The following is an 18,795-nucleotide window of genomic DNA, read 5'->3' as shown; positions in this document are numbered from 1 at the left end:
CCCTTTGCAGACTAGCCATGACCTTGTGGAACACAGCATTGATTTACCAAGTACATCTGCAGGCACAATTCCTGCCAGGAAGGAAAAATACTCTGGCAGATGATCTAAGCAGAAACCATATGGATCCCCACGAGTCACAGCTGGATCCACAAGTCTTCAGCATGATAACAAGGAAATGGGGACGCCCAGACATAGATCTATTTGCCTCCCCTCACAACTGCCAACTAAAGAGATTCTGCACAAGGATTTATCACAGACGAGCATGGAAAGTGGACGCCCTATCCTTCAGCTGGAAAAACCTATCAATATATGCCTTCCCCCCTCTGCCTCTCCTCCCCAAGGTACTCCTAAAGGTCAGACAGGAGAAGCCAAAGATGATACTAATTGCACCAGACTGGCCACGCCAGCACTGGTACCCAATATTAAGGAGGTTGTCTCAATGCCCAGCTTGGACCTTACCTCAAGTACCCCATCTACTGTCCCAGCAAAACAGTCAGATCCTGCACAGCCAGCTCAGGACTTTAAACTTGGCAGCATGGCGGATAATGTAGTCTTACAAAACACACCTCTCAGCAAAGCTGTGATGGATGTCATTTTGAAAGCCAGAAGGCCTTGTACTAGAAAATCTTATGCTGGAAAATGGAAGAGATTTTGTCCTTGGAACTAGGCACAAGGAACAAATACAGCTGTGCCAAATATTCCTCAGATTTTACAATACTTAACAGAGATGCTGGACAAAGGCTTATCTTTCTCATCTATTAAAATTCATGCCTCTGCCATTTCGGCTCATTACATGTCAGAGCCACCAATCTTTTCTCATCCCTTATTAAAACAGTTCCTCAGGGGAGCCAAAAATGTAAGGCCTCCATGAAGATCACCAATGCCTGCATGGTACCTCAACTGTGTCTTGGAAAAACTCACCCTGCCTTCTTTTGAGCCAGCTGCTACTGCTGTTATAAAGTTTTTATCTTGGAAAACAGCTTTGCTCCTAGCAATAACTTCTGCAAGACGAGTTTCAGAGCTAAAGGCACTTATGGCTGTGGAACCTTTTATCATTTTTTATCCGGACAGGCTCTCCCAGAGGACAAACCCAACATTTATGCCTAAAGTGGTGTCCAGTGTGGCTCTTAACCAAACCATTCATCTGCCAACTTTTTATCCAAATGCACAGAACAAGGGGGAACAATTTCTGCATTCTTTGGATGTGTACACAGCTTAGATTCTACTTGGAAAGAACCAAAGTTTTCAGAAAGACAGAGCAATTACTAGTGGCATATGCTGCAGGATCACAAGGAAAGGCTATTTCAAGGCAGACTACTTCAGAGTGGATAGGCCACTGCATTTTTTCTGCTACTTATACCATGGCAAGCCAGTGCCTAAGGGCATTAGGCCACATTCCACCAGAGCTGCAGCCAGTTCAGCAGCCTTTCTCGGGGGAGTACCAACCAAGGACATTTTAGAGGCAGCTACTTGGAGTTCACTGCACACCTTTACAAAGCACCATCATCTCCCACTCTACTCTAGATCCAGGGCAGGCTTTGCCACTGCAGTTCTGCAGCGTCTTGTAGCCGCTCCTAATGCTGTTTAGCTCCAGCCTTCCAACCATAGCTTTGGGAATCTACCCAAATGTAATGACTGCAACAGTGAAACACGAAGAACATAGTACAGTTGTGTACACTTACCATAAATGTAGATGTTAGTGTATTCACTGTTGCAGTCCAGGTTACCCACCCACCATCCCCTCTTCTTCTGATGGAACCTATCTTTCCTTCTCTGATTTATACAACCTCTGTGGTTTATTTGCTTGTGGATGAAGGTAAAGTCTATATTGCTTCATGTAATTTTATATATAGATATAAATTTGGGCTACCCTTTTAGGGGACACCTGACATCTGGGGCAAAACAAAAGAAAATTGTGTCGGCGGCTGCTTTTATACCCCCTGACAACCTGACGTCAGGGAAGGGGCGTCGACAACCGATGCAGGACCCAGGACTTTGGAATTCAGGCAGACTGAATGCAACCTGCCAGCAGGATTACCCAAATGTATTGACTGCAACAGTGAATACACTCTAACATCTACATTTATGTTAAGTGTACACAACTGTACTTTTCTGCCCTTGTCAAGTTCTGTACTTTGAAAACTATACGTCTAGTAGCCCTTCGGCTAGAAGGGTTTCTGAGCACCATGCCCTGATGGTAACCCCTGCCTCCTTTATTTTTGCATAAAGAAAGTGTCTTTGAGTCATAACCTCATTTATGCCTAAAGTGGTCAATGAATTAACCCTCAATCAGGCTGTCCCTGCTTTCTTTCCTAATCCTCCGAATAACAGAGAGATTACTCCTTTCCCTGGATGTACACAGGCAGCTTAGATTTTCCATTGGACAAAACAAGGCCCATCCACAACACTTGACCTGTTTTCCCTTTCAAGAATCCAAGCTTTGAAACCTAGTTTCTAAAAGTATTGCTAATTGGATTTCTATGTCCATTTCATTTTGTTACTCATGGCAAATGTTTATGACAGTAAAAGCATACTCAGCTAGAGCAGTGGCCTCATCTGGAACTTTTTACAAATGTTTTGACTTGAGAGCCATCTTACAAGCAGCAACTTGATCCTCTGTACATAAATTTGCCAAACATTACAGGTAGGTGCTTTTAGATGGTCTCCTTTGACAGTTTAGGTGTGTCTGGATTATTTGACAGCTCTCCTTTGACTGATGCATTTACTGTCAACACATGCTAAGCTTTGGGAATCATCCAGCAGATTGGAATATTGCAACAATGATCTAAGGAGGGAAAGTGTACAGTTGCTTAAGAACTTACAGGTAGATGTCCCACTGATCTCTCTGCAGTATTCCTTCTCACCCTGCCATCCGTGTTTGTTTTTGCCCTTCTCTTGGATTAAAGCGAAGCTATTTTCTGCCTTTCCTCATTTTAATTGTTTTTTACTTGAGTGGTATTTTCTGGTGTCAGTTTACAGGTTTCATATGTTTTTCATACTGGCATGTCTGCTTGTGTACCTTTGACTACTGGCTTAGGTGATATGCATGGGTCCATGGAAGGTTTTTGGCTTTGGTACCATGGCTAGATATCTGTGTTGTTTGGTGAGATAACCCAACAGTTTGGAATACTGCAACATTTATCAGTAGGACATCTAATGTTATAGTGCAAGTTCTTAGACAACTTACTTTCTCTGTTCCTTAACATGCTTATTGTGGGCACTTGCCTTCTTCCAAGGCAGAAAAGTTCTCTGAAGATTTTGATACTTGTCGTGCCTTTTATACTGAATGCTTCTCTTGCTCTTGGTAGGAGGAATGCCAGGAAGGTTCCCAAAGCTTTTAGAAGCTGGTTGGTGTAGGTGGGGGTGAGCTTACATAGCTTAGAATGGATCACAGTTGCAGTAACCTGTCTGTTGTAAGTTTACTTACACAACTGTACTTTTTTATGTTTATTGAGCTTGAATATTCTGTGTGTATAAAATATTGCATGATTTATTTTTGTAGTCCTATGTTTAATGATTGAGGATAGTCTTACATGGAAGAGGAAGTTCTACACATGAAGCGTTGTCTTGTAAATGGGTTATGGCTGCCTCTTTGAAGTATGTATTTATGTGGTTTACTACATAAATGCTATCCTTTAGCCAGGTACTTCAATATATGTCCATGTTTAGGTGCATAGTACTACCATAAATTAGTCGTCGACCTGATGCATTGTTTAAAACTAAATTTTTTCATTTACATAAAATGTTCTTAAAATTTGAATACATTTTCTTAATTTGTGAAGACATTCATTATATTGTGGCCTTCACAGGGGTTTCATCTGCTTTCTTTTTTTTTTATATGTATATACAGGAAACACGGTATCAGTTACTGCAGCTTCGGCCAGCACAGCGAGCATCATGGATAGGCTATGCAGTTGCTTATCACCTTTTGGAGGATTATGAAATGGCAGCAAAGATATTAGAAGAATTCAGAAAGACACAACAGGTACTGTGAGTTTCTCCAAGTTTGAGAAGGTAGATGAAACGAGCTAAACTCTAGTCTGAGAGACATAATTTGGCAGAAGGTTGCCTACTGGAATTCATTTAGGTAGTAGAGAAAGTATATTGAGACACATTTAACTAGTGTTGAACTTATTGTATTGTCTAAAGGAAAGTAAGGGTAAAGGGAGATCAAGATAAGTCTCTTGAGGCTAGGAAGAAAAACAAAAAAAGTCTGTGCCAGAGTAGCACAGGAAGAGAGCTGGTGGAATACAGTTGGGCAAAAGGAATTCTTTAGCTAGTGCTATAATGCTGATGGTTTGGGAGGAGTGGAGCAATACATTTGATAAAGTAGAAGGCGTTTTAGAATGTTAATACGAGGACGAAATGCTAAATTCTTAAACATTTTTATTTACAGAATAATGACTGAGCATGATGCTGGTGTAAGAAGACAGTGGGTCTGAATTAGGGACAAGGTTGATTTTAATGAATGGCCTTCAGGGGGGTGAGATGGAGGATCTTCATGAACCCTGGGTTATAGTAATTTTAGTTTTATCCATGGTAAACAGTTTGTCTTTGGAAAGTGAAGTGTTATTTCAGTACTGAAGCTTAAGTGTTTCATGTGGTTTATTGCTGCAGGATTCATTGCGAGTGTATTGTTTTGTAGAGGTAGGTTTTGGCCTTCAGCCAGATTGACGAGTCAAAATGTTTCCTACCATGTAGTACTGCTGTTTGAGTCACTGCCATTCAGAGAGCAATTTTGCTTTAAAGGGGGGTTGTATGCATGCTCCATTTTGATTTATTTTGATTTATTTATTGACTTATTTTACTTGTTTTATTTATTGAGTTTTATTCGATTTTCTGCATATTTTGCTGCAGTACAGAAGAAGCTACATTTCATCATTGTGTTAAGGTTTTGTTTTTTTCTCCTCTCCAGTAAAAGGTAACTTTTTTGCTTTTCTGTTTCATGTTGGCCAACCTTTAAGTCATTCATCTTTGTCTGTCTCAATTTGACAGAAGACTAAATTGTCAAAACGCATATGGTTGACAGTTTGGTTCATCGAACCATCTGAGATAGTGATATTGTAGAAATCTCAGAATTTGTCTTTTTTCCCACTGTAGTATGACCTTGAAGTTGGTATAAATTATGGGGGGGGGGGGGGGGTGCAGGGAGATGCCACCCCTGCTAAAGCATTGTTGGCTGATTTTATATTGCCGAAACCCATACGTTCAAGACCATATGGGCGACAGTGCAGTTAAATTGACATAAATCTGTTAATTCATCCTTTTCCCCTCAGTCCACAAATAATAGTTTACCCTATCTCTTACTGCATTTTTCCAGAGGAAGTTGGCATTTTGGCCCACCCACTTTTGATTGGCTAGATGTTGATGTCAAGAGAGTCTGATTGCTGTCATCCAGGCAGCTGTGAAAAGTGATTTTGGTCACCTTCCCACTAGACTAACTATTATGCTTTAGAAATTGCCCTCATACAGACTGGGGTTGGTGGCGTCAGCATTTAAGGACAGATTCTGATTTTCAGTCCATGGATTTGGTGAAGGATTTGGTGAAGTTTCAGCCAGAAACTAGTAGTCCATTGGTCGTTTTGGGCCAATTCCTAGCTCCCTTCAGCCCCCTGCTATAAAACACGCTAAACGCGCGTTAGCGCGGAGTTGCCACTGTTGCACACAAGAGCAGCAGCGGTTAAACTATTCGGGCCATCTAAATTCCACTCTTCAAATTTTCCCTTAGAACTACCTTCCTCGAGCTGTACTGCTGATCTAACCAGCATATCCTATAACTGAGAAGTTCATCTCTACTTGATTCCCAAGTAGACTATTCTCTTTCTGTAAAGCCTAGCACTTACTCCTACAGTACTTGCACCTTGATAAAGCACTCTTATTATAGATAGTACCCCACCAGCCTAAAACCCACTTCCCCGGAGTCCTTTGAAAGTCTCTTTATCTACTACTTCTAGTATGTCGAGGATCAGTTGCTAGTGTCCTCTCCAGCTCAACTGGTGAACCTGGGAATATTGAGGCAATGTTACAATTGCCTCATGTACACAGACAATCCTCTCCTTCTCCCACAAAACACAAATACATGCGAGAGATGCAACTATACGGCCAAACTGGAGGCTGAGCTCTCTCAACATAGGACTGGCAAGACCAGACAGGAGGAGAAGGTAACCACACACAATACATACCCAGTCACACATGGTACCATCACAACTTCAAATCATACACATACTCACACAAAGACATACTGGAGGCTCTGATCAAAAATTTACCAAAACAGCAGAGGCCACCAAAGCAGACACCCAAACAACTACCACCTCACGACCCAACACATGCAACACATAGACCACACAGTCAGAGTGTCAAACAGTCACAGCCCTTAAGGCCAAACAAAATGCCAGACACACTTGTCATTGGTGATTCCATAGTCAGACACACTGACGTCCCGCTCACCAGACTGAGTAAGGAGAAGGTCACAGTAAGCTGCCTGTCGGGCGCTAGAATCCGCCACATAACGCAAGCACTCAGGTCTCTCAACAGCAGGTACAAGTACGACTCAGTCATTGTCCACGCTGGTGTCAACGACCTGAGATGCACCTCCTTGGACTACATGAAAAGGGACATCGAGGAGCTCTCTGATTATGTAGCCCAGGCAGGTATGACCCTGACCTTGAGCAGTATCCTACCTTCACCTAGAATGATGCCACAATACAGTGATAAGATGATCAGCTTTAATAATTGGCTTAAATTCTGGTGTCATTCAAAGGGGATCCAATGTCTGTCTGCCTGGGATGACATGCTGGACAAGCCACGCTGCTTCAAGGGACGGCTTGCACCTGTCACCCTGGGCTTCCGGATAATGGCAAAGGCTCTTGCCACCCCATAGTGCCTTTTTAGGCAAGGCTCAAATTCTAAACCTACCACCCTAGAACACCAAAAAGGAAAAAACTAAGGGTAATGCTGCTCAATGCCAGAAGTCTCAATCTCAAGATGCACGCACTCGAGGCCCTTCTCAATATGGAGAACATCGATGTCTGTGCTGTGACAGAAACCTGGTTCAAGGCTCCTGAGAGCACCCCAGCACTAACAGGTTTCACCTCATATCATGCGTTCCGGCCCCAAAATCCGGACAACACCAAGAAAGGAGGGGGGGGTGTCCATATTCATAAAGGACACCCACACCTCAAGGTTGGTGGCAACGCACGATGCATCGGAGACCATCCAGGTGCAATTAACCATAGGCAAGACTGCTCTGCAATTTGTAGCATGTTACAGGCCACCCTCTCACTCAGGAACCTCACATGGCCTTCCTGAAAACATTGGAGGGGATAAATGTATCTCCAAACACCATCATACTAGGTGACTTCAACTACCCTAATATAGACTGGGAACACTACTCAAGCCCACTCTAACCCAAAGATTCCTGGAGTTCATAAACTCAAATGCCATGGAACAACTAGTCACCATCCCCACAAGAGGAGAAAACATACTTGATCTCATCATCACGAACATGGGATCAAAATGTTCAACACCGGAAGTATACCCCTCACTGGTGAGATCAGATCATAAACTAATCTCGCTGGAGGTCCTCATCCCGCCCCACCTGAAACAAAAAGACCACAGTGAAAAACTTCTCAAAAGCCGATTTCACACTTCTAAAAACTAGTGTGGTCTCCTTTAAGGCCCCTGAGCCAGTGGTAAACATTACTCAAACCGCTGAATCACTTACAAATGCCTTCTACCAGCACCTACAGGACTGCATGGATCAGGCAATCCCAAACAAAACTAAGACTCTCTGTACCAAAGGCAAGCATCCAGTCTGGTGGACCCCAGCCATAAACAAGCTCTACAACAAAAGGAGGAAGCTACTACAAGATAGAGCAAAATCCTTGAAAGGTAAGACACCTTTGATCATTATAAGTAAAAACTAAGAGCTCTCATAAAATCATCCAAGGCAAATTTTGAGAGAAAAATCGCCAAGGACTCTAAAGACAATCATAAGGCCTTCTTTAGCTATGTTAGAAACCTAGGAGGAAACTCCCAGATATGCTCAGAATTAGTTCAAAATGATGTGAAAATTACTGAACCTACACACATTGCTAACATACTGGCTGACAGGTTCAGTGCAAACTTTTCCCCCTCTCCCCCCCAAAAGGAGAGATATCTATTCCAGAGGATTGTAGCCCCCCAAACCTCTCCAATGCCCAGGTGAGAACTGCCCTCACTAAGGCAAAAAACACAGCATCCATGGGACCGGATGGTGTCCCCGGCTGTGTGCTTCATGAACTCAATGAGGAATTAAACCCGCAGTTAGGACAGCTGTTTAATCTTAGCCTCACCTCAGGATACGCACTCAAGGAGTGGCGCCGCCACTGTGGTCCCACTTCATAAGGGCGGTGCCTCCACAGACCCTGGAAATTACTGCCCCATTAGCTTGACAAGCCTTATCTGCAAAGCCATGGAGAGGATCATAATGGAACTCATAAATAAAGACATAGGGAACTTGCAGACTTTGGATCCAACCCAGTTTGGCTTTGTCAAAGGCAGATCCTGCCTCTTAAACTTGGTTGACTTTTTCGAGACAGTCACCAAGGCCATTGATGAGGGAAAGGCAGTCCATACAGCCTACCTCGACCTGGCAAAGGCCTTCGACACAATACCCCACTCAGGTATCATCGAAAAACTCATCAGCTTGAATGTAAACCCATACATCACAAGATGGGTTGCAAACTGGCTAAGTGACAGAACCCACAGGGTCAGAGTTGCTGGAGCCATGTCAGACTCAAAGCCTGTCACAAGTGGTGTCCCACAGGGCTCAGTCCTGGGTCCACTCTTGTTCGGCATCTACTTTTCTGAAGTACAAGCAAACACAGGAGGGTTATGGTTGATAAAGTTTGCAGATGACTGCAAACTGGGCGCCATAGTCGAAAACACATCTGACACAGATATCCTCCAGAAGGGCCTCACAGAAACGGATAACTGGTGCCAGAGCCATGGCCTGAAGTTAAACACCAAAAAATGCATAGTCATACCCTTTGGGAAAAACAAGGTTACCCCTAGCTACCATATAGGTGGCAATCCACTGAGCACAGAAAAAGTCATCAGGGATCTGGGGACCCAAGTTGACAGTAGCCTTTCGTTTGACACTCGTGTTGCTAAAGTAGTTAGGAAAACCTTCTATATCGCCCACCTGATCATGAAGGGATTCACATCTAGATCAAGGGAGGTCATCGTCCCCCTGTACTCATCACTCATTAGACCTATGATTGAGTACAATGCCCGTTCGAATGTATCTGACCAGACACCTGCTGCAGCTTGAAAGGCCCCAAAAGTTCCTCACCAAAAGGATAAAGGGTCTCAAAAATATGTCTTATGCTGCCCGACTGAAAGAACTCCAGCTCTATTCAGTCTCATACCGCTTGCTCAGAGGTGACCTGTGCCTGACATATAAGGCCATGTCAAACCCAGATTTGATGAATATGCTTCACCTCAAAAAATCTAGATCCCTCAGAACCACAAGAGTGGGAGACTTAAACCTTGACACGGTTATAAATAGAACATGCTGGAGGGACAGATTCATCACCCAGAGACTCCCTATGCTGTGGAACAAAATCCCGGTACATGTGAGGCAGAGCACCTCGCTGGCCTTGTTCAAGAGGAATCTTGACCAATGGATGGGAGATCGCAGATATACCCCAGGGATTACTTCAGTGTCACTGCTTGACAGAGGCACAGAAAAATGATAGGCATAGTTTTTATTCAAACTAAAGGGGTGGCGAAAGCCACATAACTATGGGCTAGGCTTATAAATGCCCTTGGGCAGATAGCCTAGTATGAACCTATGAACCATTGAAACTCCACAGCAGTCCATGGCAATCTAGCCAGACATTTTTTTTAAACACCTTTATTGAATTATGACGTGTGACTTTACATTTTTATTAAAGTAATGAAACCATATTTAACAAGTTTACATTTAGACGTTGTGCATCTTACATGGTTCTATACCCATATAATCAAAGCAGCATTTTCATTTCCTGTCTTCTGTTAGACCTCATTCCTCCTCCAGAACATTTTTCTGCATTGTGTTCCCACTCTTTTTCTATCCAGTTTACTCCCACCCTTTTCTAAAAATCACACTTCCTTTTTTGTTACAATATGCACTACTTTTAAGTATACTTGTTTTAGACTTTGGTTTCCATTTTCTAGTGATTGCATTTTTGGCAGGTACCAAAGTTGCACTTAAGGCCTTAATATGCCATGGCAGATGTCCTTCTATTTCCATGTTGCAGTATTCTTCATATGGGTTTACCCTTCAGTCTCACGTATGTACGGCCAGTATCCAAAAGCTTTCAGTCCCTCTGTGGTGCATCAAACATAGACAATAGTTTGTGGGCCATAAATGTGATGGCACGCACCAGCCCTCAGAACTTTTCAGCCGTCAGTCGTACGCCAGGTGTACCTGTTACAGCTGGCGACATATTTGTTCAGATAAGTACCCCATTGGGGACCTTTTCAGTCCTAGTTTTAGATATTGCTTGTTAATGTCATCCAGAAAGGGTAAGTGCCAGTGTGGACGCCTGATCCTTCATAAGGATGCCCACGACAAATGCCTTTTCTGTTTGGGAAAATCTCACAACCATAAGGCCTGCCCGATTTGCCAGGTGTTAGTTCCAAAACTTTGCGTAGTTGCTTGCATGCGTTAAACCTGTACCTCGAGAGCCAACATCTGAAACTACTTACTCTTAGGATGGAGGGCTCTTCCGATGTTCCCACAGAACTGCCAGAAAAGGCCAGGACTTTACAGCCTTCGACTACTGCTGAGCCTCTTCCGGCCGGCTCCCATCCTGTGGCTGATATAGCCCTGGTTACAGGGTTAGGTTCCAAATCTGCTACTTCAGAGGTTGTGGGTACCTTTAAGGATGCCACACCCACGGGCGAGAGCACGTCTGCAGAGGCTATTCCATTGCCGCTAGCCGATGCCTGGGGGTGCAGCATTTTCTGTGTGGTCCAAGCCGATCCCTTGCAGTCGCTGGTTTCCAGACAGATGTCCTTGACCCCTCTTAAAAGAAGGGGAAAAGAGAAAATATATCTACCCTCGTACGGAAGCCATGCCTGATTGTCAGGCTTTCAGCCAGAGTCTCTTCAGTGCCTTCATAGCACTGAGGCCTTCACCGGCTATTACTGATTACACCTCTCCTGAGCCCTAGGCCTCTGCCTACAGATCCAGCACCCAGGGAAGAGGAGGTCCTTTCAGATTCCTCTGAGGAATCTCTTTCCTACAATTCCCAACTCTCTTCACCCTTGGGGTACAGATCCCCCGAGGAAGTTACTGGACCCTAACTCTCCAGTTGAAGATCTTGCCTTCTGTGAGACAATTGGCAGGATGAAGGAACACTTTAAATGGGATTTCTCAGAAATGTCTAAGGTACAAAAGAGGTACTACGACTTCATTCAAATGGAAACCCGTAGCCCATATGCTGTTACTCCCATCTTGCCTGCCTTTCTAGATGACTTTTCTTCTGCATCTCTGAACCATGTGTCACAGCCTCCTGCCCTACGTAGACCTGAAAGGGTTTACAAAGTACCTGACACTGCTAGGCTAGTGCCCTCCGACTGACCCAGCCACTATATCTGTTGCCACTGACAAAGCCACTAAACTCTTGTCTACGACCACTATTCTCTCAGCTGACCGATAGGAAGACAATGGAAAGATTAGGCAAAATGATTTATACTTCTGCTACCTTGGCTTTCAGAGCCACAAACTATCAGACCCACATGGCCAAGTACACCTGTTCTCTCTTAGTCTGCCACTAAACATTTGGCAGGTATTCCTGAATCCCCTGCCAAGACGTCACTGTCCTCTCTCCTGGCTCTCTCATTCCAGGTCACCAGACACTCCCAAGTGTAGCTGATATGCTGCTGGATCCTCTGTCAGGTCAGCAGCATCAGCATCTGCCTTACACAGATACTCTTGGCTTCGCCTACAACCTCTGCCAAATGACTTCAGAGCTAATCTCACTGATGCTCCCCTGGACAATGCTGTATTTTTTGGCTCTAAGGTTGCAGACCTTTTTAAGTCTGCAACAGAAAGGAAAAGAGATGCAGGACCTTATACATTTACTGGTCTCACCAATCCCCAAGTTTCTCAAACTACCTTTCCAAAACAGTTTATTAGGAAGCACTCCCAACCTGCTCCTCCTTCAGGGCCTCGTAAGTCCAGCAGAAAACAATCTCCTCCACCTAGAGCAACCCCTACTTCCAGCCAGAGGACTCTCTTTCAAGACTGGGCAGGTAGCATCTGACTACCTGCCAGTCTTGCGCCTCCCCCCCCCCTTCTGTACCTCTGTCCGCTCACCTCTCTCTCATTGTCTCCCTCTTTGGGCTCGTCTCACCTCAGACAAGCAGGTCCTTTCTATCCTCCAAAGCGGCTATTTCATGTCCTGGCATTCCTCAACCTCCTAAGCCAGAGTTGCACCTCTTACAACCAGTACTGCAGATTGTTAGCCCATGGCACTATAGAATCAGACATCTCCTCTGCAGAAAGGAAGAGGTTTCTATTCAAGGCTCTTACTGGTTCCCAGGAAGGACGGACCATGGAGACCCATCCTAGACCTCTCCTTCCTCAATCTCTTCCTAAAAGTACCTACCTTCAGAATGCTAACCGTGCCAACCCTTTCCCTCTGACTATCCCACAGGGATTCCTGGCTACGTTAGACATGAAAGATGCTTATCTCCACATCCAAATCAGGCCCTCCCACAGGAATTATTTAAGATTCTTGGTGGGCTCTTCTTACTTGCAATTCTCTGCCTTGCTATTTGGACTTCCCACCACACCCAGAATCTTTACCAAGTGCTTGGCACCTGTGGTGGCTTACTGAAGGCCAAAGGAATACAGATATTTCCCTACCTGGACGACATGCTAATTCAGGCTGCCAGTCAAGAAATACTGCAAGGGTACGTTCACTTTATGGTGACCCTACTACAATCCGTGGGATTTCAGATAAATCTGCCAAACTCCCATCTTCAGCCAACACCGGACATTGTGTTCCTCGGGTGCAGAATCTGCTCAGATCTCATGGAGGCATACCTACCCCCTCCAAAGGTGAGCTCCCTGACAGAACATCTCCTCCTGGTAGTTCACTCTACGGAGTTAACTGCAAGGTAGTACTTCAAGCTGCTGGGCTACATGGCAGCCTCAATACCCATGCTTCCTTTAGCATGAAACTGCAGTGGCACCTCCATTCAACCTGGAAGCAACACAACCAGCCTCTGGAGCACATTGTGCCCCTTCTACCCTGCCTAAAAAAGGAAATACTATGGTGGTTGGATCAGGTACAGCTCAACCCTGGCCTCCCACTCCAACCACCACAGCCCACTCAGGTCATGCACACAGACTCCTTAGATTTGGGATGGTGACACACCCTCTGACACAGACAGGTGCAGGACTTGTGGCCAAGTCACCTCAAATTAGAACACAATGCCAGAGATGAGGGTGATCCTTCTAGCCCTCCAGGCATTTCAACCTTTCATTTAATAGGGGGCACTTCTGATATACACAGACAACACTACTGCACTGTGGTATATCAGCAAGCAGGGAGGGACCAAGTCCTACCTGCTCTGCAGGCTAGCCCTTTTGGTATGGGAATTGGCTACCTCACAGGGAATCTGCCTGCAGGTGATCTACATTCCCCACCCTCCACAGCAAATAGGCAGGATTATTTAAGCAGAACCAGCACAAACAACCATGAATGGATGCTGCACAGAGATGTCGTCTTGGATGTGGTCCACAGGTGGGGGTATACCTCAGATAGACCTGTTTGCCTCCACCATCAACAGGCAACTTCCTGGCTTTTGCATCAGGACACCCGAACCACGGGCATTGGCAACAGATGCCTTTTCAATTTCTTAGAAGGGGAAATGTCTATATGCATTCCCTCCTTCCTGAATTTTTTGCAGGACCTTCTGAATGAGTGGGAAGACCACCTGAAAATCTTGTTGGTGACTCCGTACTGGCCCAGACAGCTCTGGTTCCCCTTACTTTTACATTTGTCCAAGGGCAGATGTTCTTCATCTCACATTGCTGCAGTCATAACCTGTGGGTAGTCCGCTGTCCTCGGTCGGCCCGAATCCCAAAGTATTAGGCTGGCGTCGGTCATGGTCGCTTATATCTGACGTCAGTACGCCTTGGTATTAAGCGCATGACCGACGTCATATCCCCAGTCTTTCTTGCCGCATGGTCCGAAGCAGAAGCAGCGTTTGCAAGTGCCGTTCGGCGTCCTGAAATTTTCGTATTCTGAGTTTCAGACCGAAACCAAGTTGGGCTAAGTACCCCGTTGGGGAATATTTTTGTCTTTTCTTGCCTCAGTTTAATCCGGATGTCAGAAAAAGTGAATAATTGTATTTCTTGTGGGAAGCAGATACCTCATAGGGATTACCACTCTGTCTGTATTCCTTGCTTGGGGCCTGAGCACGACGTAGTCGGGTGTCGCTTTTGTGCTAAATTTAATAAGCGCACCATTAAACGTAGGTTAGATTGTGCTAGGCTTGTCTTCGGTAAGCGGTGTAATTATAAAATGCCGTCGGATCCTCCGCCCGCTACCGCTAAGAAGCGTAAGGAGAAATCGGTAAAATCTAAACAGGATGAGTCGTCCGTTCCGGACGCCGGTTCTTTAGAAACCATTGTGGAATCTGTGGATCCAGCCGAGGTTTCGGTTGAGTCTCAGGGGGAACCTTTAATTTTGCAAGATGTGGCCTCTCAGGTTGCTGTAATCCCTTCTTTACATAAGGTGGTTAGGCCTTCTCCCTCTGTCTCTAAGGTACCTTCCAAGGCCAGGCCTGGTTTGTCTTCCTCTGGCGTCAGTCCTACTTCTGCAGGTTCTGTACCTAAAAAACACATGCTTAAAATGGCAGAAGATTTGATTTCCTTGATCAGAGGTTCTATGCCACCTCCAGATAAGAGGCCTAGGGTGGAGCCAGAGGTGGAAGGATTGGAACACTCTTCAGATTACTCACAGTCTTCGGCTGAAGACATTCAGGATTTTCCCCCTTATTCTGATTCAGACGCAGAGGATTCTAGTCCTTCTGCTTACCCTCCAGAGGATTTTTCTTTTTCAGAAACCCTGCATTCTATGAGGGAACATTTTAAATGGGAAGGTCAGGATTTCTCAGATTCCCGAAAGAGGCTTAGGGAATTCCTATTTTTACCACAACATAGGCCCTTGGCTATACCTCCTGTTTTGGATGTTGTGCAGGATGTTTTCTCTGAGGCTTCCCTTAATCCAGACTCTTTGCCTCCTGCCCGGTTAAGCCAGATAGGTATTACAGAGTGCCAGAGGCTCATAAATATTTGTATAAGAGCCCTAGGGCTGACCCAGAAACTATTAGCCAGGGACCTAAGGGTGTCAGGGCTTCTGTTGTAAAGAATCCAGTTCCTATGGATAAAGACTCTAGAGCTTTGGATAGGTGGGGTAAAAAAGTGTATACCTCTTCCACTCTTGCAATGAGGGCTTTGAATTGCCAGTTTCATATGCTGAAGTACCAGAATTTTCTCCTTAGTCAGTTGAAATCTAAGGTAGATGCTTTAGCAGAGGGCATAGAGTGTAAAGAATTACAGGATTTGGTTCATGCCTCTGATCAGGTGGGCAAGCATTCTTTGCAGTGTGGTTTTGATGCTTTACAGGCCTCTTCCAGGGTGGCTGCCACTGGATCAGTTATTCGTAGGCACGCCTGGCTTAAGGATCAGAACTTGTCAGAGCATGTTAAAGCTCGAATTTTGGATGCTCCCCTGCAGTCTGAAGTTTTGTTTGGTTCTCCTGTGGAGTCAGTCTTAAAGAAAATGGAAGACAAGGCTAAGTCTATGCAGACTGTTAAGGATTTTTTGCAGGTGCAGCCCCCTAAGTTTAGCAGGAATTGGCCTACTAAGGGATGGGCTTACCCTTCTTCTGATTTGCACTCTAGGGGTAGATCTAGACGTGGTAGGGGCAGAGCTCATGCACAGGGTTCTTTTAGGCCTAGGACGTGGAGTTCCCCTGCACAGTCTACAGGTGAGGGCAGGGGCCAGTCCTTTCGTAAACAGACCCAATGACCTGCATCTTCAGCTGCCCGATCCTTCTTGTCAGGCAGCTCCTCTGGGAGGAAAGTTGGCACTTTTCAGGCAAAATTGGCTTTTAGTCACCCAGGACAAATGGGTGCTAGACATCATAAACCGAGGTTACAAGTTTTATTTTCACACATTGCCCCCTTTCAAAGGCATGCCAGACGTTCCTCCTCAACAAAAGGTGGATGCTCACAAACAGATTTCTTTACTTCTACAAATGGGGGCTATCCAGCAGGTCCCTCCGTCAGAAGTGGGCCTAGGATTTTATTCTCGCCTGTTTCTTGTACCGAAGAAAGGAAACACTTGGAGGCCAATTCTGGATTTGTCTATTCTCAACACTTACCTGGACATTCCAAAATTCAAAATGTTGACTTTGCAACAACTTCTGCCTCTGCTAGGCAAAGATCACTGGATGGTAACTCTGGATTCTCAAGGAGGCTTATCTTCATATTCCTATCAGGCCCAGCTGCAGGAGATTCCTGCGTTTTCGGGCTGGGACTTTACATCATCAGTTCTCTGCATTGCCCTTTGGCTTATCTACTGCGCCCAGGGTGTTCACGAAAGTTCTAGCTCCAGTGATAGCCTTCTTAAGGTTAAGAGGAATACAAATTTATCCTTATTTGGACGATTGCCTGATTCTTGCTCAAGACAAAGACAAACTACTTCACCATCTTCAGTATGTTATGGCAGTGTTAAGGTGCCTAGGGTATTCTGTGAACGAAATAAAGTCCAGTCTAGTACCCTCTCAGGACATGTGCTTTCTGGGTGTAAGACTGAATACAGCCTCTCAGATGGCGTTTTTGACCCCGGACAAGCAAAGAAATCTTACCCTTTACTTCCAACAATTGTCTCTCCTGTCCAGGCTGACTGCAAGGACAGTCTTTCAAGCCTTGGGGTTCATGGCATCTTGTATTCTGGTGCTTCCCAATGCCAAACTGCATATGAGGAAGTTACAATGGTACCTCAAAAGTGTATGGACTCAACACTGCCACGATTTGGACACTGTCATTCAGATAATACCTTGCATTCAAAAGGAATTTTTGTGGTGGGCTCAGGAATGTCACCTAAACAAGGGACTCTCTGTGACCCGACCAGAGGCGAGTCGGATCTTAACGACAGATGCCTCAGACAAGGCTTGGGGAGCACACCTCAATGGAAAATTGGTTCAAGACATGTGGCCTGCCAGACTTCAACATTTGCATATCAACATGAAGGAGATGTTAGCAGTCCAATTTGCATTGATGGCTTTCAAGGATCTACTTCAACCAGGACACGTGTTGATTCAAACAGACAACACAACTGTCGTGTGGTACATCAGCAAGCAAGGGGGAACCCATTCGTACCCTCTTTGCAGACAAGCTATGATTTTGTGGGAGACTGCTCTCAGTTTGCACCTCACTCTTCAGGCAAGGTTTCTGCCAGGAGCACAGAACTCCTTAGCGGATGTTTTGAGCAGACAGATGGTGGATCCTCTTGTATTTCGACAGTTGACAGTGCTTTGGGGGACTCCAGACATAGATCTGTTCGCTTCCCCACTAAATTTCCAGCTGCCAAAGTTCTGCACAAAGCTGTTTCATCCGAAAGCTTGGAAAGTGGATGCTCTATCATTCAGTTGGAACAATCTTCACGTCTATGCCTTTCCTCCTCTGCCTCTCCTTCCCAAGGTGCTCTTGAAGGTCAGACAGGACAAGCCCTCCATGATTCTAATAGCTCCAGATTGGCCACGTCAGCACTGGTGTACCCTCTGCTGAGGAGTTTAGTATGGGAGCCTCCTTGGCCTTTGCCGTCAGTTCCACACCTTTTGTCCCAGGCAGGCAATCATTTCCTCAGTGTAAGGATACAGTCCCTGCATCTGACAGCCTGGCATATTCGGTTCTAGACCCTGGAGGGTCGCAGCTTCCTCAACAAGTTTTGGATGTTATTTTGGAGGCCAGACGGCCTAGTACAAGGAAAGTTTATGCTGATAAATGGAGGAGATTTTTTCTTTGGAGCCAAGAAAAGAGCTTTGATGTTTCAGTACCTAATTTGAGTGTTTCTCTTCAGTATCTTACAGAATTACTAGACAAAGGTTTGTCTTTCTCCTCTGTAAAAGTTCATGCTGCAGCCATTTCTGCTCACTATGATTGTGACCCACCATTATTCTCTCATCCTTTGTTTAAGCAATTTCTTAGAGGGGCAAAGAACATAAGACCCCCACATAGAGCTCCTACTCCTTCCTGGGATCTCAATTTTGTGTTGGAAAAACTCACTTTACCTCCTTTTGAACCTGAGGCTACATCTGAGTTGAAGTTTTTGTCTTGGAAGACTGCTTTTTTGTTGGCCATCACGTCTGCTAGAAGGGTATCTGAATTACAGGCTCTAATGGCAGTTGAGCCCTTCCTGATTTTTCATAAGGATAGGGTATCCCTACGTACTAATCCTACTTTTATGCCTAAAGTTGTTTCAAATGTGGCCTTGAACCAATCTATTCATTTGCCTACATTTTATGCTGATCCCCAAAATAAAGGGGAAAAAATTTTGCATTCTTTGGATATTCACAGGCAGTTGCGTTATTATTTGAGCAGAACTAAAGGGTTCAGACAGTCTCAACAGTTTGTCTCTTTTGCTTTGGGATCTCAGGGGAAACCTGTTTCTAAGCAAACTATTTCTAAGTGGATTGGCCATTGCATTGCTTTTTGTTATTCTCCTCATGGTAAGGAGATTCC

General features: G+C 45.0%; 1 protein-coding gene across 1 annotated transcript in view; it reads left to right on the top strand.

The window, feature by feature from the left end:
- Window positions 1-18,795, top strand: part of NAA15 (N-alpha-acetyltransferase 15, NatA auxiliary subunit) — a 2,782,393-nt gene that overhangs the window by 612,914 nt on the left and 2,150,684 nt on the right. The window contains exon 5 of the mRNA XM_044060403.1: window positions 3,851-3,985. Within this exon, the coding sequence (XP_043916338.1) occupies window positions 3,851-3,985 (135 nt within the window). The remainder of the gene's footprint in view (window positions 1-3,850; window positions 3,986-18,795) is intronic.

Source organism: Protopterus annectens, chromosome 2.part0 (assembly GCF_019279795.1).
Source record: "Protopterus annectens isolate FY-2018-M chromosome 2.part0, PAN1.0, whole genome shotgun sequence".
Taxonomy (NCBI): domain Eukaryota; kingdom Metazoa; phylum Chordata; order Ceratodontiformes; family Protopteridae; genus Protopterus; species Protopterus annectens.
This window is presented reverse-complemented; position numbering and strand designations above follow the sequence as displayed.